The 17,783-nt window shown below is 40.5% G+C and overlaps 2 protein-coding genes across 3 annotated transcripts in view; both read left to right on the top strand.

Annotated features, from left to right (window-relative positions):
* The window catches only part of LOC102798151 (myelin basic protein-like), a 51,195-nt gene extending 48,982 nt beyond the window's left edge, over window positions 1-2,213 (top strand). The window contains exon 4 of the mRNA XM_006794871.3: window positions 1,924-2,213. Within this exon, the coding sequence (XP_006794934.1) occupies window positions 1,924-2,213 (290 nt within the window). The remainder of the gene's footprint in view (window positions 1-1,923) is intronic.
* On the top strand, window positions 2,202-17,630 carry LOC102797653 (myelin basic protein-like). 2 transcript variants are annotated; one of them, XM_006794870.3, is made up of 7 exons: window positions 2,202-2,467; window positions 8,767-8,871; window positions 9,553-9,579; window positions 10,166-10,195; window positions 11,837-11,920; window positions 12,045-12,063; window positions 16,215-17,630. In XM_006794870.3, exons 1-6 carry the CDS (start codon window positions 2,348-2,350, stop codon window positions 12,045-12,047), a joined length of 369 nt encoding a protein of 122 aa, XP_006794933.1. In that variant the 5' UTR covers window positions 2,202-2,347; the 3' UTR covers window positions 12,048-12,063; window positions 16,215-17,630. The 2 variants fall into 2 exon arrangements, with proteins under 2 accessions (XP_006794933.1, XP_006794932.1); XM_006794869.3 differs by lacking the exon at window positions 12,045-12,063.
* The last annotated feature ends 153 nt before the right edge of the window (window positions 17,631-17,783 follow it).

Genomic DNA, 17,783 nt, shown 5'->3' with positions numbered 1-17,783 from the left:
TTACGGTGTCTATTGGCCTCAAACCAATTTGGTGGTGAAGAACTGGATCAGTGCTAGGACTACAACTTAAAGCAGCCTGTTTTTTTTTTTTTTCTAAGGAAAAAATGAGAGTAATACAGTGAAAAGGTTGTTGTGGCAATTTTGGCTTCAATATGAGCTGCATCATATTTGACTAGACCTTTTTTGCACATTTTATTTATTCGTAAGTATTTCTGTGGCTAATATAAACTCTTTATAAGATGTCTTTGAACTGGATGTCTCACCTGCCTTAAAGCAAATGTTATGCCTGAAAGATTTTTATTAGATTACAGGGCCTTGCTTTCTCAAAATGGCCTTTTAAAGGATATGGCTTTCTTCAGAGGTTCTCACACCTTTCCTGGCATTAAATTGCAAGGGTATTAGAGGTAACTGGGCAACCTGAAAGTATTGGGATTGAATAAATGATGAAAAAGCAGCAATGGTAGCAAAATACCTGCATTATTAGATCTTTTTAATAAGGCACTTTAAACGTCATCTTAGAAATGGCGGTGTTTTAAAAAAAAAAACAACAGCTTCTTTCTTTCTCAATGGTGATGTGAGACTTTTATTGCAAAAACTTTTGGACAGACACAATCAAAAGCAGTGTGTATAGGCATTTATGTTTTGTCTTTAAAAAGCTGGGTGAGAGGCTCTCATCATTGTGTCAGTCTGTCTTAAAAGCCGTAAGTAAGAACAAAATGTACCCCTTTCCTTTTTTTTCTGAGATCTGAGACGATGTTTGAATGTGAATATACTTTTTTTTTAAAACTAATAAAGATAAAATCCTGAAATTTTCACTGGTCTTTGTTACCATTAAAATTAATCTGGATCTGTAATTTGGGACGGATACACCAATAAATGTCTAAGTATTGGCTTGTTAAAATAGGCGGAATAATGGATGATGGAATGACCCATCTTTCAATTGATCTTTAAGTGATTCACGAGATGTAAATCTTCCAGAAGAAAAGAAGACTCATGGGATGTGTTTCTGTAGAAGAAATTCCACCTAAAATTGTGGTAAATCAAAGCTTAACTTCTGCATAGACTAGATCCAAACTTGCTTTATACGCACAGCCAGCAGCCTGGTAGCTCTCGGGTCGTAAATCGGATAAGTGTCACCGTGCATCGGGCTGAAAATCCATACTTATAGGAGTTATTTTAGTGACACTGGGCCCTTTGTTTATTTGTAATAACTATGCAGCTGTGACAAAAGACCACTGTTTCAGCCAGCATTAGCATGCAGATTCTCTGGTGTAGTGCTACACCATTTCTGTCAGTACAGTGTGCGTATTGTTTTGGACGGAGGAATGCACTGGATGTCCTCTGCTGTGGGAGCTGGCCAGTTTAACGGATAGCTGTCAGAGTGGACGATTCAGAGAGTGTGGGGTGGGCAAGGCTCTACAGCAGGGAGGGGGGGATTGCTCCCCCCCTTGCCCCCCATAGAGCCGCCCCTGAGTTGAAGCGAAAAAGTGCCACGATGGGAAGATAATCCGTTGCCATTGTCAAGTTTCAGAGTGATTGTTTTAAAACTGCTCTTGTAAAGTAAAATAGTTGAATTGTTGCAAAAAAAATAATAATTCAAGAGTCTAATTACTTGTGTTTGAGTCAAAACTAGTGATCCCACCTACTACAGCACACAAGTAGAGCCCACAATGTGGTAAGAGCCCCTGAGAAGAGAGTAGTTAACTTAGTGAACATTTTTCAGTTACTCATGTCTCATTCACACCTTTTCCAGCTCACTGGTTGGTTTCATTGCAGCTAACATGTAAATTGTATTAGCTCTGTTGGTCTTCGCTGCAGCAGGAAGGCCCTGCTCTCATCAAAAGAAGCCATTGTGCTGCTCTGGGTTTGTTGTGTGCCATGCAGGCCCAAGCCCATAGATGACCCTTGTTGTTTCTCGCGCAGGCCTGAGTGAGGCAGATGCGAACCAGAACAATGGCTGCGTCTCGGAGAAGCCAGCGGTGACTGACTCCACAGACCCCCACCAGTGTTGGAGCCCCGCCAGCACAGCTGACCCTGACGCTGCCACACCACGCCCCCACCTGGTCCGCCTCTTCTCCCGAGATGCCCCGGGCCGAGAGGACAACACCTTCAAAGACCGACCCTCTGAATCGGACGAGCTGCAGACCATCCAGGAGCACAGCGGAGCGGCTTCAGAGTGCGGGTCGGAGAGCCAAGAACAGGACCTAGATTAGGCTAGCTTTTTTTTTCCTCCCCTCCCTTTCCTCTATTTTTTTTCTTTTTCCTCCTCTGTCGGCTCTCATTTAAGAGAGACGCAAGAACCCCACATTTGACAAACACAAGCGTAATACCAACTGCTAATACAACCATGGCATCTGCAAGCAGCTCTGCACAGGCCGCCTTCGGCCTGGGTCGGAGGAAGAAGAACCCCGGCCTCCTGGATCAGATTGGAAAGTTCTTTGGAGGGGACAAGAAGAGGAAGGGCAAGGTGAGGAAACCAAGAGATTCAGTCCTTCTTTATGTACCTTAGTTTGTTCTGCAGAGTGGCTCCCAGAACCACTTGTTACTTGTGATTCGCTAACACACATTGTTAGAATCTGTTGTCAGATATCTGTCATGTATAATAGTGTTGGTTTTACTGTTGATTTTATGTTAAACCAAAGTCTGACATTGTCATGCGATTCACATTAACTGGCTGATCCTGAATCGACACTGGATAATGACTTTGGGCGGGAGTTATTTTCTTCGTTTTGTTTTTTTATTTTAATTCTAAAGACGCTGTGATTTTGACCCATTTAAGAATATTTCTTTATTCTGTTTATTTGAATGGTACTGACATTAATAGCATTTTCCTCTTCAGTCAGATCTAATATCTCTAGATGTAACGTTATAGTGTTTCACATGTTGCTGTCATTCAGCTTGTTGTTAATTGGAACGTTTGTCAAACTGGAGAACAGCTCAGTTCAGGTACTTTTTGCAATGATGGTGATGATAAGCTGGGAAATTCACCTCCTTATATGTAAAATCTTTTTTTTAAGCTATAATTTGATAAACGAGCCACAGGGAGGTACTTCACTACTGTTTGCACGTTGCCACAGTCTGCTAAGTCACTTTCAAAGTTGAGGATGAAATGATGCTACAACTGATCAAACAAGTAGTACATGTACAGTGTATTAGCATATAAATAAGTATATTAGTGTAGGAGCTTAATATCATCCCAGGTTTGGGAATATACAAGTCTGCATCCTGTTAAGAAAGAACAGGCTTGTCTGGCAGGCGAGCGATTATGAAGCATCTGAGCCTGCGCTGCTTTCTAATAACCATGTACTGCGTTGTTGTCGAGATGACCTCCTTTATGAACAGTAGCAAATCTTTAACAGTATTCCTGTGAGGCCCACTTTGTTCAAAAAATTAAGAAGAAAGAGAGAAAGAAAATCCCATTTTTTAAAAAACATTTTTTTTATATATGTTGCTATAGTGTCTGCCAATAGTCTGAACATTTATTCTCCTGGCACCAGTCTTGGCAGCGTTGCCACAGCTCAGCCGGCTCCACTCGCTTTCGGTCCATTCAGCGATGCTCTCTGGAGGTGGTGACAAAATAGAAAATTCCAAGCTTCAGCACCTAATCTGGTTTATGAGCGCAGAGAGTTTACCACACAGCGCAGTATATCTGCTTGTCTTGATGATGCTACTGCAGCAAGCTGAGCCTGCAATGTAGTTCTCTGAGAAAGAAGAAATGGAAGTGCGCTTGATCTGTATGATCCATCACGAGTCACGTCAACTCGCTGTGACAGCTGTCTGAAAACATGATAATAGTTTGAAAGGAATCATATGGTATGGCGAGCTTATTCCTGTGGGCAACAATATCTCTCTGATTGTATGCTTTTTCCTTTTGTAAAGCTCTTCTAACCCCGCAGAGTGCTAATCAGAGTGCTTTGGCACATAATAATTGCAGAGAAATCATTGAACAGCATGAAAATATGCATTTTTCCCTTTGCCTTATGCCAGCCATGAAATTGTTTTCAGTGTAAGATTCAGGATAAAATGGGGTTATTTTTATATATTTTTATATATATATATATATATATATATATATCACAGTTCTTTTTTTTTTTTTTTTTCTTTTTTTTTCCTAGCCTGTTCAGCTGATCAGACATTGTTTTACTTTGGAAAAAAAAAAAAAATCAGGGAACATGTCGACAGAACAAATTATGAAGCGTTCGTGTAATGTCAGCTCTTAATTCGCTGCCGTGTTTGTTTGATTTTTCTCATTCTTGCCGTGGCCATGAAATTGTATCTTATTTCTCGTATTGATGGCAAGTCTACAAAAGACAAACTATAAATATATATTTATGTGTTCACCGAGGATTTGCCTTCAAATGAACGAGTGCTCACATCTCAAGTAAATGATAGGTTGGTCTCACCTCTGTTGCCTCTAGCAAAACAAACAACACAGGAAAAAAAAAAAACCTGCACTAATTTTTGGCTGCAAACATTTATTTTTCCAGAAAGATTTCCTCTTAAAGACAGATATTTTTGAATCTCAGTATCTAGTCTGTGTGCACAGATTCTCCACAGACGTTCCTGATGCATACTTTGACTTGCGGGCTGCAGTATTAGTAAGACAGATTGTCTCAGTGTTTCTCGTTGGATTGTGAATATGCATGCTTATTTCAGTAGAGTTGAATTGTTTTCATACCGGCAGATGTGGAGTCTATTGCACACTGACCCCCCATGCTTATTAATGTTCTTTCTGTCTGATTTATTTACATATTTTTCAATCTAAACCTGAGTCGGGGCTTTGAGAAGATATAAAGACCGTCCCCAAGTAGTCTAAAGTTGTTAGAAGACGCCATAAAAAACAAACTCAGGTCTTAGGACACAATAGAGCTGCAGTTAATCTGCATCTGATTAGTAATGGGATTTGATTATTTCAAACAGGGATAATGATGTGCTAATTGGAGAGAAAATTACATTTGCATGAGCATTAGCTATTCAAGCAGAAATGAAGACTCATAAAGAACTTAGAATAATTATGAAGTCTTAATTTGCCTCCTAATTTGTTGAATGGCATGCACAGTGAGTCATATTCTGGTGCAGTAGTGTCAGGCTTTTTACAGGACAGCTCACAACTGGAGCCCAATGTTTTGAGGACTCTTATAATGCCAGTGTCTTGGGATGGGGGAGAGGGGCTCTGCGACCCCCTGTCTCATTGCTTTGCTCACCTCAGGTTCTCATGTGATCCATGATCCAGTCTGAGATTTTATTTAAAACAACAGTGGCCCAGCAATAATCCACTGCTGTGTAATGCCTTTGTAATAACTGTATCTGCTGTGACCGGTGATCTGTTCCTAACCTGACCCTGTTTAAGCTTTTTTGGATATTTGCTTGATTAAAACTCTTTAACAACATCAGCGCTCTCATTGTTTTTGTTTTAACTGTATTTGGCTCAATGTCTCTTTCTTGTTCTAAGTGCAATAAATTATTTTAACTGCTCTAACAACGGGTAACTCTTATTTACTGCAGATCAGAGGGGAAATAAGGGTGAAAAAAATCACGTTAAACTATACTTTTGGTTGTAAAGGCTGAGCCAGAAGACAAGATACTATATTTCACTGTTCAGTCAGTCACATAAATATGAGGCGTTATTGGAAAGCTGATCTACTTTTTATTTCTACTTGGAGCTAAGTAATGGATGACTGGATTGAATTGTTTGTACGAGTCTGAAGATGAAATGAAAAGATAATACAACAGAGCTGAGTTCAGTGATTACCTAAAGCTGATTGAAAACAGAAGTTTATGTTCAGCCCTGTAAGACCAAGAAACAAGTCGGCCACTGTGGCACAGTAACTTACTGCAGACTAAAAACAAATGCTGTCTTTTGAGGAGATTGGACGGCAGTTGGGGGGGGAAAATGTACAAGCATTTCAAGCGTTTCCTCTGTGTGTTTGGGTTATGCACCACTTAGCAAATATAATCAATCTAATAATGGAAGTGTAAGTGTGTGTGTGTGTGTGCGTGCATGAGGTGGGAGGAAGGACTGAAGATGTTTCAATTAAAACAAAGAAAAACAAATTGTCTTGTATTGCTATTAATTGGTATTATTGACTATGACTAATGACTATTGAATACAAGTAATTTTGACTTTAAAAATGTGTTTGTTCTGTTTTGGGTTTGTTTTTTTTTGTTAGTAGTAGCTACTGTAGCTGGTTTACCTCCAGCTCTTACCTCCACTAAGTTTAAAAAAAAAAAAAAAAAGTGGGTTATAATTTTAAATGTGGTGAAATGATAGTAATACTGAAAATGATTTGAATTTAAAATAAATAATAAATGTTCCCCAAAACTTGGAACCACATTCAAATGAATGCTACACTAATTGCAACTTTGATTGGTCTAAAAAAAAGAAGAAGAAGAAACTGCATAGGCTACACGGAGTACTAAGTGATAACCACAGTGGTTTGACAATTTAAAAAGAAAATACAATTTGTAAGTTACAAATAACCAAATATTAACTTTATTGTTTATTGTTGAGGACAACAATAAACAAGACATGTCTGACTACAACTTAGTTTTGATATGGTAACCAGTTATCACTCTCTTGTAAGGTGCCAGTCACATTTATAATTTCATAGGTAAAAAAGATAGTCTATTATAGAATATTTGTAAGTCTTATTAAAGGCAGGATAGGCAATAATGACAAAACGTAAAGAAGTAATGAAGCTCTTGACAAGTGACCACTTTATTGCAGGATTAAGCTAGGTTTGCTGCTAGCTAACGGGCTAACATCGACCTGCTTCTGCTGCATAAATGGCTGCCTTGCTTAGTCACTACAAAACCGGTAAGGGGGAGCCAAAATTGCATGGTTGTAGACTGGTGAAGCGGCTACAAAAGAGATGAAAATTTAAGGTTGAATTTACATAATGTTAGCCCAGCTAACAAAACTGAAAACTCGAGTAAACAGTTGTTGTAGCCCTCAAACTGTCATAGTAGTCTTTGTGCTAAGCTAGTAGTCGCTTAACTACATCGCCATATTTAGCATGAATGAGAGCTCTGAAGACTCGACAAATAAACATGAGTATATTTGACAAATGTCAAACTATTTCATTAAAATAATAATGGCAGCTCAGTGCAGTCTCAATTAAGTAATGGAAATAGAAAAACATGTGAGTATTTAACATGAAAAGTGGCTGGCACAAAGAGCTAAAATCTCAGGGAATTTTAGCAGACACTTAAATAAAAGCAGCCCACAAATCCATAAACTGTCACACCTGCTTGATGTTGTTTCTCTTCAGACATGAAGCTATCAGTGATTGCAACCGCCCTTTCTTTCAGATGCCAATTAAGTTTAAAAAGCTGAACAGCACCACTGCAGAAACGTAGTTTTAATGCCTCCATATCATTTGCTCAAGAGCCGAATGGCTCCATTAACAGCAGGAGAGGCACTAATGGACGACCCCGCCCCCTGTTTTTGTTTTGTTTTTTTGTCCTCTCAAAACTAATGTGTAATATTCACTTGAAATGTAGAGGAAGCACTAACAGGAGCAGTTACAGAAGTTATTAGGCACATTTTTCACCAAATGATAAAGAAAATAGAAGAGAGCAAAACAGAGAAAACAAAAGGAAAAAGATTTACTCTCCTCAAAGGGGGCAACTGACAGAAAATGAGGATATAGCAACAAAAATCCTGCCAATTTTTACTTTTTCTTCTCCTCTCAGTCACTGAGATCACTCGAATTCCTCAACTTTTTTCATTCACACCTCCACTCACACATATGCATTAAAGGGTCAGCACTGAAGCAGCAGAGAGTAACGAAGGCATCACTGAGGAAATGCGAGAAGAAAACAGGGCGTCCCTGTTTCTGGGAAGTTTTTTTGTAGTTTTACATTTTTTCTTTCTTTCTTTTCTTCTTTTTTTTTTTAAAACAAAACCCATTAAAGTTAGTGTGTGACACCGGATGGCTCTCAGATTGCGTAATGGTGGTGGCAGTAAAGTTCCCCCCCTTTGGTTACCTTAAGGTTCTTTGATGTGAGGTAATGGATGTGAATCCTCCTCTGCCACACACACACACACACACAGGTTTTCCTGTTACATTAGTAGGGTCACTGAAACTGATGAATGCACTAACATTAGCACACAGTGAGTAGGTGGAAATGAATTTAGTTCCTTTTTCTCTGGGTTGCTGCTTATTGCCGCTATTTGTGTTAGTTTTATGCATTTCACCTGCCACCTTTTTGTGCCCCCGTGATGTTTGCATCAGTTAAATATTTTAAATACACCGCAGTTCTCACACAGGCATAAAAAGTCACCTCGATGTACCCTTTAAAGCATGACTTTAAAGCAATTAGCTGCATTTAATTCTACTTTGGGATGATAATTACTCTTTATTTTTGACATCAACCCTTTGACAGGAGAACACAGACAACTCCAACAGCTCTTTTGTACCATTTTTGTTTTGAATAGCTTGTGGCCAGAGGTTTTGCCCCTAAAGGTTATGAGGTGACGTGCAACGATTTTGCACAATGATATCATCAGCCACTTCTGAATACACCACGACTTTCAGGAGTGAAGACATTCACACCTTGATGCAGCAGCACTGTCCATTATGAAACACTCTAAACTAAAATTAGTCATGTTTCAGGTAGTTAACACCATATGTGACATTATTTTCAATTGGCTAAAGTAGAGATTCATGAAATCCCAACCTTGCTGACATTTATTACTAGCGACACTGAGTAAAGGTCAGTGAAGCCATATTACTGTTATGCTTCCTTCCCTTTTCTTTCCAGGGCTCTTTCCGAGGCGCTCTCTCCCCGGGCCCTCAGAAAGCTTCTGCAACTTCCCCACGTAAGCGCGGGGCCGAGAACGCCGTGGTCCATTTCTTCCGCACAATTGTGAGTAATCCCTAAAATGAACTGTACCTTAGAAACACTCATATCCTCTCACACCACACATTTCACATTGAGTCAGACATGTTTTTTGCCAGCGTGGGCTTTTCTTCCGTTGTTCTTCAGTGTTTGTGTCTTTACTCTCCTATTACTTCCTTTGGTCTCTAACTAAAAGCGTTTTCCGCCTGCGTCATGAAGAATGAGTCAAATAACGTTGAGTCAAACAAAGTTGAGTCCTTGCGGCGATTTGGACACTGCAGAAGTGGTGGTGTTGAAAATGTCATGAGAAAACCCCGCTTTGATTTAAGGACTTGTATGATACAGAAAGTAAATCAAGATAATCGCCTAAAAGTAATCAAAGTAATCGCCTTTAATAGAAGTTCTTGCAGTTAACAGTCTTTGCACCCCATTGTGGGACTTATCGAACAGTGCCAGCTGCTGGTTGGTGGACCACATTGTGCGTTTAGCATCTCGCGACATAAAGTGCCAATTCTTATTGGCTATTCGCCTTTTTATCAATTATGGCATTTTGTAGTCACAAGATCTGTTTATTTAATTGGAACTGTCTCATTTGCTGAGGTCGACGTTAATTTGCTCGCCGTTATACGTGATGAACGATTCAAGCGGTGGGAACAGGCCACCGTTCTGTGAAAACCTTCTTACCTTCTGTCATTAACTCTTCTTCAGGTGTCCCCTGCCCCTCCCAAGTCTAGGGTGAGTCTGTTTTACTTTGTTAAAAGGATTCTGCATTTCTGTTTGATTCGAAATGACAGCTGCGATAGGCTACAGACCCTAAGGTGCACAAGCAGTTAAGAGGATGGATGGTGTATCATAAGGTCTAAAGACACTGAATAAAAGTACATTTTTTAAAAATTTAATGTTTTATTTATTGTTTTCTAATAGAATCAGTTTCAGGTAGTAAAGGTCAGCTCGTTGAGCATCGGTTGAAACAGTAAATACAGATGAGATGTGTAAATGTGCAGAAACAGCCTTGGGGAACATATATGTGCAGCTTTATGCTTTGTGGGCAATGCTTTCCTTGCTAAATGTCACTAAATTTGTGCTCTTTTCGATGTGAGCATCTGCCTTGCTCCTCCTTCCTCTACCTCCCTTTGCACCTCTGCACCTGCCTTCCCCTCTGTGACCCTGTGACTCCCCTCCTTCCCTCTGGATGGACTCTCCTACCTGCCTCCTCTCCTTCCCATCCCGCCTTTGCACTGAGTAAGACACCCTTTTTTTGCTATTTGTCTCCTCTCTCTCCTATCTCTTGTCTTTGTCTTTCGCTTCTCTACACACCCAGTGGAGAGGACTAGCAGCCAAGATAGGCCTGGTAGGTGGTTTAAAACACAAAAAAAAATCCAAATGGAGGTATCATGCCTAATTAAACTTGAAGGAAGCTGAGTTCATCTTCTCAAACTGCCTTCAGCATGATGCCTGTGGCTCTCTTTCCATTTACTCTCCATCATCCACTTAAGCCTTCATAATCTGTCCATACATCAGCGATAATGCCCTCATTTCCTTCCTTGACTTAAGTCCATTTTCAAAGTATATCAGTTCCATTTGGTGACCTCGCAGCCCGACTCATCCACATCATGTGCGCATATTGTGCATCCATGATAACACAGGCCTGCTCCTCTTCATCATCCTTGTTGCATTTCAGAAATTACTTTGAGAACGACTGAAGCGAGGCCGCCTTCTGCTTCATTTGGCACGCATTTAATTTAATGTCTCCATCATGTATGTGAAGCAGCAGCAGGATGACTGTGGGTAAAAGTGAAAAAGCAGACTTGCTTAGGGGCTGTACAGAAATTACTGGCAAGGGACAGAATGAAGTTGTTCTTTGGACCCGAGGTAGACAAGTATTCAAATTTGTTTAAATAGTTATTTATTACACAAGTATATTCACCAGCTACATTATTAGGCACACCTAAAGCTGGTTCAGGCTTGTGATGGTCTAATGATGTGAGGAATATTTTCTTGGCGCATTTTGGGCCCTTTAGTACCAACTGGGCATTATTTAAACCAGGGGTCTCGAACCAGGCCTCGCTGGCTTGTGTCCTGCAGGTTTTAGATGTGTCCTTGATCCAACAGAGCTGATTTAAATGGCTGAATTACCTCCTCAACATGTCCTGAAGTTCTCTAGAGGCCTGATAATGAACTAATCATTTGATTCAGGTGTGTTGACATCTAGGGTTCGAGACCCCTGGTTTAAACACCACAAACTGCCTGACTATTGGTAGCAAGGTGCACCGAATAAAGTGCTTAATTACACTTTTAGAAAAAGCCTTTGTTTTTGTTTTTATCATGTGTCAAGTGTCATAAGGGTGGTACATGAATAAAGGCAATGGAGTAAAAGGATTTGAATCTGTTGCGAGGACAGCCTAATTTAAGCTCAGCTCCCTGCTGTAATTTTCAGACGGTCCCTAACTGCTTTTCTCAGAGCAGTCCTCAGTATGTTGGGTTGATTACATTTGTACACCTACTTGAAAAGAATGTCCAAGGACTTTCATCCTAGTGTCTGAAATATTACCAGATTGAAACACTGATTATGCTGATTAACAATCAGCACTTGCAGTGTTTTTAAAAGGCACACCGATCCATCAATGCAGGGCAGTTTTAAATGTCAACACCTATGATAATACGAATGCTCCTCTTCTATTTATCAAACAGAAGAAATGACATTCAAATAATCAGCACAAACTGGATTTGCTGCTTGATGGTTTTATGCATAATTCAAATGTTTGGATGAAAACCTCACCAGCGGATTGCAGCATATTCAGCAAACATTTACACGATTTTTGGAAAGCACACCAATCTATCACAAAGAAAACCATCCCTTGTAACTCTGAATTTATCATTCTCATATGCTGGGCTGGAAATTTCTTCAGGGCTCTCTCCAGAAAGCTCAGCCATCTCTTAATCCTCTGATAGAGTCCTTTAACACACTTTAATTCTTCTCTCCCACTGCCAGGGCCCCCAGAAGTCACAGTCTGCTAAAGGCAAGAAGGCCAGTGCAGGGGACGGCAAAGGCACCCTGACTAGGATCTTCAAAATGGTAAAAATAAATAAAATCACACTGCTTTCTCTGTTTCTTCATGCTGATTTTCTTCGCTAGTAATGCAAACAGAAAATTATTCTCCCTAATCCCTCTCCGTGCCTTGTCTTCTTCTTTGCCACAGTGATAATATCAGCAGCAGAGTGAGTAACCGATACTTGGTGGAGGGATACTTGAGTTTGAGTCACTGCTCGTTTGTTCAACATTGATATGCTTAGAAGCCATTGTAATGTCATTGCTAAAGCAGGCAGCAGCAGAATAATAAGAAGCTTTTAGACACAAAGTTATTCATCGTGCACGCTACAAGCTTTACGCCAGCGCTGATATGATCATGCAGAAGATCCACTTTTGATGAGGCTTCGCTGGGACTATTTCTAATGCTTATAATATAACCCCTTTTTTATGCTGTTACAAAATAAGGTCTGGCATTAATCATGTGACAAGCAATACAGTGTTTAGTTTAGTTTATTTCTTTTTTGTGTTCGGGAATGTATTAACTGGCACAAAAAAACACATTAGCAGCCAAAATATAGGAGCAACACAGGAGCTGCTGATCTCCCGCTGCCTCCATCTGTTAATGTGTTTTATTGTGTGAATCTCTGGTGTTTAAGACGCAGGTAATTTACAAACAGATGAGAGAACTGATGCAAAAATAATAAAGAAGCTGAGAAAATTTAAATGAATGTCACTTAGACAGACAGCAATAATGTTCCAAGTCTGTACTAATGTGTATCCCATAGATTAGCACTGGCTGATTGCATGTTTCTGTTATGTTAAAAATTTTATATGTTCACCATCAGCTTCACATTGCTGCCTTCACAGCCCCTCCAGAGCAGTTCCTAATAACCAGATGTGTTTTGGTGCATCTAGAAGAGGAGTGTGAGTCTTCATGCTCTGCTAGTTATTTCCTGACAGGATTTAATTAGCCAGCAACTCTGACTTTACCTGAGATCGTTATTTAGCTTAGCGATTACTGAAGGTAGAGAGATATTCAAATTTCCCCTGGGCAGCATCCCCGTCTGTAGTGCTAAATTGTTGTCAGTGAGCTACAAGAGTGTAAACAGCTCAGGAGGCGACGCACTCCTGGGACGCTCCATTTGAATCTTCCTAATAAGGCTGATTAGTGTTGGCTTAGTGCTATCACAGCAGCATTTCTACACATAAATGCCAGCAAGGCCCAAATGGAAGTAAGATAAAGTAATTTTTTTCATTTTTTAATTAGGTTTTCACATGTTGTCTCTGTTCGTTTTTACGTCCGAACACCATCGCTCCCTTTCGGGACAGATATTGAGTTTCATGTGAAATGGCTAGAGCAGTCAGCAGCCCCTGTTTTATGAATAAAAAGCCCTGTACATTGCAGGATTATCTCCTACTGCAGTCTGTAAAGATTTCTCATTTGAATAATCTTTATGCCTTTTGCTCTGCTTGCTTTTTCTGGCAGAGTAGCAGGCACGAACAAGAACAAGCGAGACAGGAAAAAAAAAAAAATTCTATAAAGTCCGTAAAGAGAGAGCTCTGAGATAAAAGCAGTCTGTCTGCTCTGGACTCTTTTTGGAATGAAAATCAATGGGTGACTGGAAATCTTTGCTCTGAAGATGACAAAGCAAATGTATTTGCAACTGGCCAACGATCTTCAACCTATCCTGCTCTCATGTTTCCTCTGTGCTGGATGAGCCCCATCTTTTACAAACTCTGACTGATACCTTTCACAGACTTTTTCCCTAGTTTTGTTTCATTTTCTTACAATTCTGTTGTGCGTTCACACATTTTTTTTACTTTGTGTCATTTTGAAACTCACATCTGTCACTTGCATAATCACTTTTACTTCAGCATCAGACGTTTTGCCATATTGCACAACATTGCTTAAATATATTAGATTCTGACACATTTTCTCATAATTCTAAATCTTTTTTTTTCATGGAAACAGCATCTCTGTGAAGGTTCTCAGTCATCCAGGTCATCGTAGTCTAAGGAGCGTCTGGACTTCTTTAAGTTGCTTGAAGATGTTTCACCTCTCATCCGAGAAGCTTCTTCCGTTCTGAGGGTCAAATGGTGGAGAGTCCCAGATTTAAGCCCTGTGGGAGTTTCCCCCCAAAGAGGGACAAAAGGACCCCCTGATGATCCTCTACCTAATCACATGAGCCAAGGCATGAAAACGGGTGTGGGTCACAATCAGCCAGGGTTTTGGGTGAGCTCATTGTGTATCCTGGCCCCACCCTATCATGTGATTTCCTGAGGTCAGATGGCCCAGGATGTGAGTGGGTGTTAAGGCGTCTAGGAAGGAATCTCAAAACTGGATTATAGATGGCAGACAGTTGGTGTCGTAAACCACCGCCTCTGTTCAAAAATGGTCGCTCACAGTGGACATAGATGGCCTGTTTCACTCCTCTTTCAATTCAATTCAATTCAATTCAATTTTATTTATATAGCGCCAAATCACAACAAAAGTCGCCTCAAGGCGCTTCATAGATACAGAGAAAAACCCAACAATCATATGACCCCCTATGAGCAAGCACTTTGGCAACAGTGGGAAGGAAAAACTCCCTTTTAACAGGAAGAAACCTCCGGCAGAACCAGGCTCAGGGAGGGGCGGCCATCTGCTGCGACCGGTTGGGGTGAGAGAAGGAAGACAGGATAAAAGACATGCTGTGGAAGAGAGACAGAGGTTAATAACAGATATGATTCAATACAGAGAGGTCTGTTAATACATAGTGAGCGAGAAGGGTGACTGGAAAGGAAAAACTCAATGCATCATGGGAATCCCCCGGCAGCCTACATCTATTGCAGCATAACTAAGGGAGGATTCAGGGTCACCTGGTCCAGCCCTAACTATATGCTTTAGCAAAAAGGAAAGTTTTAAGCCTAATCTTAAAAGTAGAGATAGTGTCTGTCTCCCGAATCCAAACTGGAAGCTGGTTCCACAGAAGAGGGGCCTGAAAACTGAAGGCTCTGCCTCCCATTCTACTTTTAAATACTCTAGGAACAACAAGTAGGCCTGCAGAGCGGGAGCGAAGTGCTCTAATAGGGTGATATGGTACTACAAGGTCATTAAGATAAGATGGGGCCTGATTATTTAAGACCTTGTATGTGAGGAGCAGGATTTATACATACATCTGTCCTCTCTGTCCAAAATGTGAACATTGGCATCCTTGAAAGAGTGACCTTTGTCCTTTAGATGCAGATGGACTGCTGAGTCTTGTCCTGTGGAGGTGGCTCTTCTATGTTGTGCCATGCGCTTGTGAAGTGGCTGTTTGGTCTCTCCAATGTAGAGGTCTGGGCATTCCTCGCTGCACTGTACAGCATACACCACATTGTTAAGTTTGTGTTTAGGAGTTTTGTCTTTTGGATGAACCAGTTTGTGTCTGAGTGTGTTGCTGAGTCTGAAATACACTGGGCTTAAATCTGGGACTCTCCACCATTTGACCTTAGAACTGAAGTAGCTTCTCGGATGAGAGGTGAAACGTCTTCAAGCAGCTTAAAGAAGTCCAGACGCTTTTCTTTCCAAGCTCCTTAGACCATGGAAACAGTTACATGTTTCAGTTACATTGTTATCTAAATGCATTTATATAAAAAATAACTTGAAAACTGGCCAGAGGAGGTGGTTAGTTTGTGATATTACTCATTACACTGACCTAAATTTACTGCTCTTGTATTGAAGTTTGTTTTCCAGATGCAGGTGGGTGACACATTGGTCTTAACACATTGCTTATGACTTTAACTTTAGCTAATACGATTTTCAAGCAAATGCATCACTTTCTCTTGTATTTTGATTAGAGTAAAGGTTTAAGATTGTGTGGGCTGTGAGTTTTTCCAGCAGTCCGGGGGAGTTTTCCGGAAGGTCATTGGCTGGTCTCTAGGCTTGTGTGACCGAGGCCTAACCTGCTCAATTCTCACCTTAAATGATTACTCAGACTTGTTAATGTTAAGGTCATTGTTCAGTTTGAGAACGTATGGGAGATAAAAAGCCTGAAGGTTAGTTAATTCATCGATGTGTGTCAATTTCAGGGTTAATGGAAAGCTGATGAAATCATGTATTCAAAAGAGAAACAGCAACTTATCTGGGCAGCTTATCTTTTCACAAGGCTGATGGTTTATAATGACCGTCATTCACAGTGAAGGCTGTTTTTTTTCATTCAGAAGTTATTAGCTGAATGATCTATTCGTGGATTTGTCTGCAAAGTGCTTAAGTGAATACTGTAATTACACTCTGTGCAAAATGACCGGAGGGCTCTCTTTTAGTGCTGAAGCCGACATGTCATGTGCACATATTCATCATGTGTCTTGTCTTATGCAGGGAAGCAGGAGTGCTTCTCCAGCCAAACGCTGAGGTCCATCTGTACAGCCCCTTCCAACAGCACGACGGAAGGCGTTCAAGAGCACGGGGGGTGTTTAAAAAAAAAAAAAAAGAGGAAGAAAACGAGGAAATCTTAGTCATCCCTTAGACTCACCTTCCCTTCCACCTCTGTTAACACTGTAATGCTCACTAAATCCCTCATTTCTTTCCACCCCCCCCACCCCCACCGCCCCAAACACTCTTTTGGCTGGTAGATAGCGACACAATCTGTCTCCTCCCTCCTTTCCCTGCATTGCATTGTGCTAAGTCTATGCAGTCATCATCACCGGTGTGAACCGTTTGCCGAAGTTGATCCCGAAGCCGCTCACATGTGCAGCCTGAACGCCCCCACTCCTCTATATATACATGTGTATTTGGGTTTCTGTGGACGTCTCCATGTATTTCTTTCTAACACAAGGTGGCTGAAACTGAAGCAGACCCGGAGAGCTGAAGGTTAGGGCCGGTGCAAGTCCGACTGACTTGACCGTCATTGCCGTCTGCCGATCGGGTGAAAAGACCGGGTCACTTCTGTTTTAGAGAAGAGCGGTTTTCTGTCTCGTCACGCTGTCTACGTCACTTAAGTTAAGCGTCCTGTCCTACATGTACGTTGATCTGCGTTTGTCATCATAGGACCTAAGGCTGAATCTGGAGTTTTGTTGTAAAAGTTTCTAAATTTTCTAAATTGAGTTTCTCCTGTAGTCTTTTTCAGTCTATGAGATAATGACTAATCTACCTGTCCACACATAACAGTGCAGTTTTCCACCTTTTTTAAAACCTTGAATCTGAATCACGATGCCACATTCAGACCTTTCTTCAATGCTTTAGTGTACTGTAAGTCTCCTCATCTCATTGCTTCTGTCTCCTGTTTGGCACAGATACTGTAAACTGAATTCATTTAAAAAAAAAAAAAAAGCTCAACAATAAGTGCCTTTCCTCCTGACTACCAAATACAATGTGCTGTTTTTCCTTCATGTGGATAATAAAAAACACACAATTTCAAAAAGGTGCTCTGTAACTAACTTTGTAATGACATATTATGAGGTGTTTTTGTTCTTTTTGACAATTTGTGAGTTTTCTGTAAAAAAACAAACAAACAAGAAAAAGAAGAAGAAGCTCAGCAGCACCACTTTTGTGCTGATCCATCCATCTTCCAAAAGCAGCCATGTGTGATCTGCAGCGTCCCCACCCGCCCCGTTTGCTTGAGCCTTCTGAGAGCTGTGTTGTTTTTCTTTGTTCTGAAAGGACCCTGAGAATGAATGTAAACTTCCTCCTCATTACTGTATGTGTAATAAAACATGACCTGCCACTTAACTGAGAATAAAACATTTAAAAATATATATATATATATATAGATATATATATAAATATATAAAACCAGCTCTACTGACTGCATTGTGTCTTTTTGTCTAGAGCAGCAAATGATGCATCTTTTAAAAAAAAAAAAAAAAAAAAAACCCCAACAAAAAACAGTGAAACAAAGTGATGTAACAAGGTCACGCCAAACAAAGACATGCCAGTCCTTTTTTTTCC

The sequence above is a fragment of the Neolamprologus brichardi genome, chromosome 11 (assembly GCF_056152115.1).
Source record: "Neolamprologus brichardi isolate AB-2024 chromosome 11, ASM5615211v1, whole genome shotgun sequence".
Classification (NCBI taxonomy): domain Eukaryota; kingdom Metazoa; phylum Chordata; class Actinopteri; order Cichliformes; family Cichlidae; genus Neolamprologus; species Neolamprologus brichardi.
The sequence above is the reverse complement of the archived record's forward strand: the minus strand, read 5'-3'. Positions and strand labels throughout refer to the sequence as shown.